Source organism: Phaethon lepturus, unplaced genomic scaffold (assembly GCF_000687285.1).
Source record: "Phaethon lepturus isolate BGI_N335 unplaced genomic scaffold, ASM68728v1 scaffold28034, whole genome shotgun sequence".
NCBI lineage: Eukaryota > Metazoa > Chordata > Aves > Phaethontiformes > Phaethontidae > Phaethon > Phaethon lepturus.
In genome coordinates this window covers 4,683-5,006 of record NW_010532981.1, presented here as the reverse complement: position 1 = coordinate 5,006, position 324 = coordinate 4,683, and the positions used below count along the sequence as shown (strand labels likewise).

The 324-nt window shown below is 62.0% G+C and overlaps 1 protein-coding gene across 1 annotated transcript in view; it reads right to left on the bottom strand.

The window, feature by feature from the left end:
- LOC104619239 (talin-1-like) overlaps positions 1-324 on the bottom strand; it is a gene marked incomplete at both ends in the record, with an annotated part of 12,695 nt that overhangs the window by 7,692 nt on the left and 4,679 nt on the right. The window contains 2 exon segments of the mRNA XM_010285040.1: positions 10-129; positions 291-322. Of these exon segments, the coding sequence (XP_010283342.1) occupies positions 10-129; positions 291-322 (152 nt within the window).

Sequence of the window (324 nt, the reverse complement as noted above, 5' to 3'; positions counted from 1 at the left end):
GAAGCCCACCATGCCCCCCACGACACCCACAGAGCTGGCTGACTCGTTCAGGGTGGTGGTCAGGTCCTCTGCCGCTTCCTTCATCATCTGCATGGCCTCCTCCAGAGCCTCCTGGGTGTGGGCAGCTTGCTGCAAGGATGAGCCAGAGTGACGGAAGGTGGGCAACCGCTCCCCTCCCGACAGGGATGTTGCACACTTACCCTGGGTTTCTGTCTGGGACACACATCTGCACCGTGCAGCACCTGCACGCAAAGGGGAGCATGCCACTGACATGTGCCCCTCCTGCTCACCTTGGGGTTCCCACCAGCGTCCTTGGCTGTGTAC